This window comes from Pagrus major, chromosome 1 (assembly GCF_040436345.1).
Source record: "Pagrus major chromosome 1, Pma_NU_1.0".
NCBI classification, from domain to species: domain Eukaryota; kingdom Metazoa; phylum Chordata; class Actinopteri; order Spariformes; family Sparidae; genus Pagrus; species Pagrus major.
In genome coordinates this window covers 2,460,633-2,464,022 of record NC_133215.1, presented here as the reverse complement: position 1 = coordinate 2,464,022, position 3,390 = coordinate 2,460,633, and the positions used below count along the sequence as shown (strand labels likewise).

At 45.3% G+C, this 3,390-nt stretch overlaps 1 protein-coding gene across 1 annotated transcript in view; it reads right to left on the bottom strand.

The window, feature by feature from the left end:
• The window catches only part of LOC140998774 (striatin-like), a 13,276-nt gene extending 12,055 nt beyond the window's left edge, over positions 1-1,221 (bottom strand). The window contains exon 1 of the mRNA XM_073469154.1: positions 1,105-1,221. Coding sequence (XP_073325255.1) covers positions 1,105-1,221 — 117 coding nt within the window. The remainder of the gene's footprint in view (positions 1-1,104) is intronic.
• Positions 1,222-3,390: the final 2,169 nt, after the last annotated feature.

Here is a 3,390-nt window from a genome sequence, read left to right as displayed (position 1 = left end):
TACTCAGGAAGAACAGATGTGTTTAAAAGTCACACAGGCTTTTCCCAAATTAATCATCCACAGTGTTCACATTCACATAACAGCTGACGAACATGTTACGTGGCTCAGCTGGATTTCGTCTGGACAAATTTAACAAATTTAACTCATTCGTGGATCTGTAGCTTTCCTATCAGCCGTGAATGAGTGTTTCACTCCTCAGTAAACACCTCTAGTTTTTTTTGCTTCAGCCTCATTTCTCACAATAATCGTACAGTCACAGCTGGTTAGATTCAGAAAAACATCGTAGTTTGAGTTAAAACTGACTTCATTACTTATTCAAATTCAGATACAAATGTATCGTTACGTCACTTAAATACGTTTGTAAGTTTAAATAGATTTTCAATCTTTATACAACTTCATCCGTCTTCCTCCTTTGCTGCCATAATAATTATTATGACCACTAGAGGTCGCAACAGATAAATATGGGTTGAAATAAGCTGCTTGCACAGTCGACCTTAATTCTCGTTTTTCTGATGTGAACGCTGTCGAGTGTCAGGAGAATAAATCAAACATGGAAAGTTTCTTCTCAAAATCCAAGTAGGATTTTTTTTGAAGGAGGAGCGAGCGTCTGCAGCAGCAGGCGGCCGCCCAGCATCGTCACCGTGGCTCTTTGTCTTTCTCTTGGCCTCGGTGATAATAAGCTCCTATGGATGATGTCATCACCCACATCCTCCTCACTGTGATGTCCTGATGTCAAATAAAAAACAATCAGATAGTAAACGTCAGAGGATCAATATCAATCAAGACATTGATGTTGTCATGGAGACGAGACGCACGTACAGCGTTTTCACCTCGGTGCTCCTGAGCGCTCAGCCAGCACGTTACTGCCTGAGAAAGCGGGGGACTGTTCCTTTAAAGATAAAGCGTCTTCCTTTATGTTTTGTGTTTGATGCCAAATATACATGAAGGCACGAACATTTTAAAATATGCAGCGGCTTTACTCCACAGCTCTCAAAATTGTGCATTTTTTAGAGGGAGTCTGGTGATGTTGTGGATCAGCTGAAACAGACGGTGTGTTCACAAACATCCACATCTCCAGTGGAGAGGCCCCGCCCATCATCACACCTGGTCGCCAGCACTGATCAGATATTCATCTTCATCATCAGATCCATGTTTCTGTTCTCTGGAGGACTGCAGATCGAGATCTTTCTTCTTCTTCTTCTTCTTCTTCTTCTTCTGCATGATTAATGTCGTCCTCCGTCACCACGCCCCACTGCCGCCTATTTTTAGACGCCCATGTCAGGGAGTGCCAGCATCCTTTGTTGGCCACAGTTCACATGATGGATGAAATCATCTCAAAATCCTCCTCCTCCTCCTCCTCCTCCTCCCTCCATCCTCTCTTTCCCTTCTTTCCCTCCCCCGCCCGGCTCTGGTATCACCGTGAACTGGGGCACAGAAATCCTCCTCTTTTCATCAGGGATGGAAAAAACAGAAAAACATTAAATTGATTAAGCTCCCACAGAAGGATCCTTTTTTTTTTTTGTCGTTCTCAAATCCCCAAACTGGATTTTAAGTGACAAAGAGGAGGAGGAGGGTGAGAGCGTCAACAGATTCAAAAACACAGAGAAGAAATCTGACAGCACCTTCGCTCTGACTTCCTGTTTGTCTCGGCGATGATGAGAGTCACCTGACGTTTTATTCTCGGGGATATGAGAAGAGAGGAGGCGCTCGTCTCTGTGACACACTGACACACATCGTCCTGTCCAAACCTCACAGGACGTTCAATCTGCGACCGGACGAGCTCATTTAACTCAGAACAACTTGTGAAGATAAACTCAGTGAGAAAACACACAGTGGAGAGCGACCGCGAGGTTATGTTGAATTAAAACGTCATCACGTCCACACCTGCGTGAAGTCTCGTAGTGTGGACCAGAACCGAACACATAAATCTGCCTTTGACTGATGTGATTGTGAGAATTTCCCAGCAGCCTCTTGTTCAGTGCAGGATGACCCACAGAGGGCAGGAAGTGTGGGGGTCAAAGGGCGCCGGTCAAGCAGCCAATCAGAGCGGTGCGGCTCAGAAACAAAAGGTGCAGGAGGTCAAACACAGAGCAGCCGCTGCCGTTTGATGTCCGTCTGAAATGTCCTCCGTCCTCACAGAGACGTGAAGTGAAACAAGCTGCAGGCGTCACGCCGCTGTGTGTGTGTGTGTGTGTGTGTGTGTGTGTGTGTGTGTGTGTGTGTGTGTGTTCCTGTGACATGATCAGAGCCGGGCCGGCTGATTGGTTCTGACCTGCAGCCGGATCACAAACACATGTCTGCACTTCCACCTCGCCGGCAGATGAAGCGCTGCTGACGAGGCAGACTGTGTGTGTGTGTGTGTGTGTGTGTGTGTGTGTGAGGCTGTTTACACTCAGCAGTGTGTTCCAGTTTCATAATGCTACACACACACGTCATGTGTCAGTACATTACAGTTACATAACACACTCATACTGGGCTGTGTGTCAGTGTGAGGTACAGTCACACACACACACACACACGCACACACACACACACACACACAGTAAGACAGGGTTAAAGGTCGTCAGCAGCGTTTGATGGCGTCTATGTTACATTTCTTTATTTCAATTCTTTCAGATTATAAAGATACAAAAGATATTAAATGAATGAATGAGATGAAGAGGAACACGTCAGGTGTTGATGTAAATACATAAAATCAGCAGCAGAGAGGTTTTAACATAAAGCTCCAGCTCCTTCACGACGGCCTGACGTGATGATTTATGGATGTCAAACTTTGCCAGAATATAATAAGAGACAAAAATATTCTTCTGCACATTTTGTGTTGAAGTTTACAAAACCTACGGAAGCCCTGAGGGACGAGAGAAGATTGTTTTGTTTTTTCCAACGATCCATTTTCTAAATCTAAATCATTTTCTCTCCCGGTGGAAAAGTTTTGCAGGAGAATCTTTACAAGGTTCCTCATTTCTTTTTCCATCTGTGGAAACCAAAACGTTTCAGGAGGAGAAAAATAACTTTCATGCGTGAAACCGACCATGTGTCTCCGAACCGCCGACAGTTTTCACCAGAAATTCACAACAAGACGATTTGCAGGAATTTAGTCTGCAACATTTATAAACACGTGTTTACAGCAACACGAGACCAGATGAGACGAGCGCTGTTTCTCAGATTAACGACTCATCACCTCAGTGTTCCCGTCAGCTCTCCTCATGCTGCCTTCACAGGAATCGGGACGTCAGAGAATCGTCATTAAAATTTCACCAGCATGTCGTTACCGTGTCGACTCTGCCTCGTCTGCACCGCGAGGGAATTAAACACGTTCCTGTGAAAGCGTCCAGCGTCCACGAGGATGAGACGCCACGAGGTCACACTGACCTTTGACCTTTGGTCCAA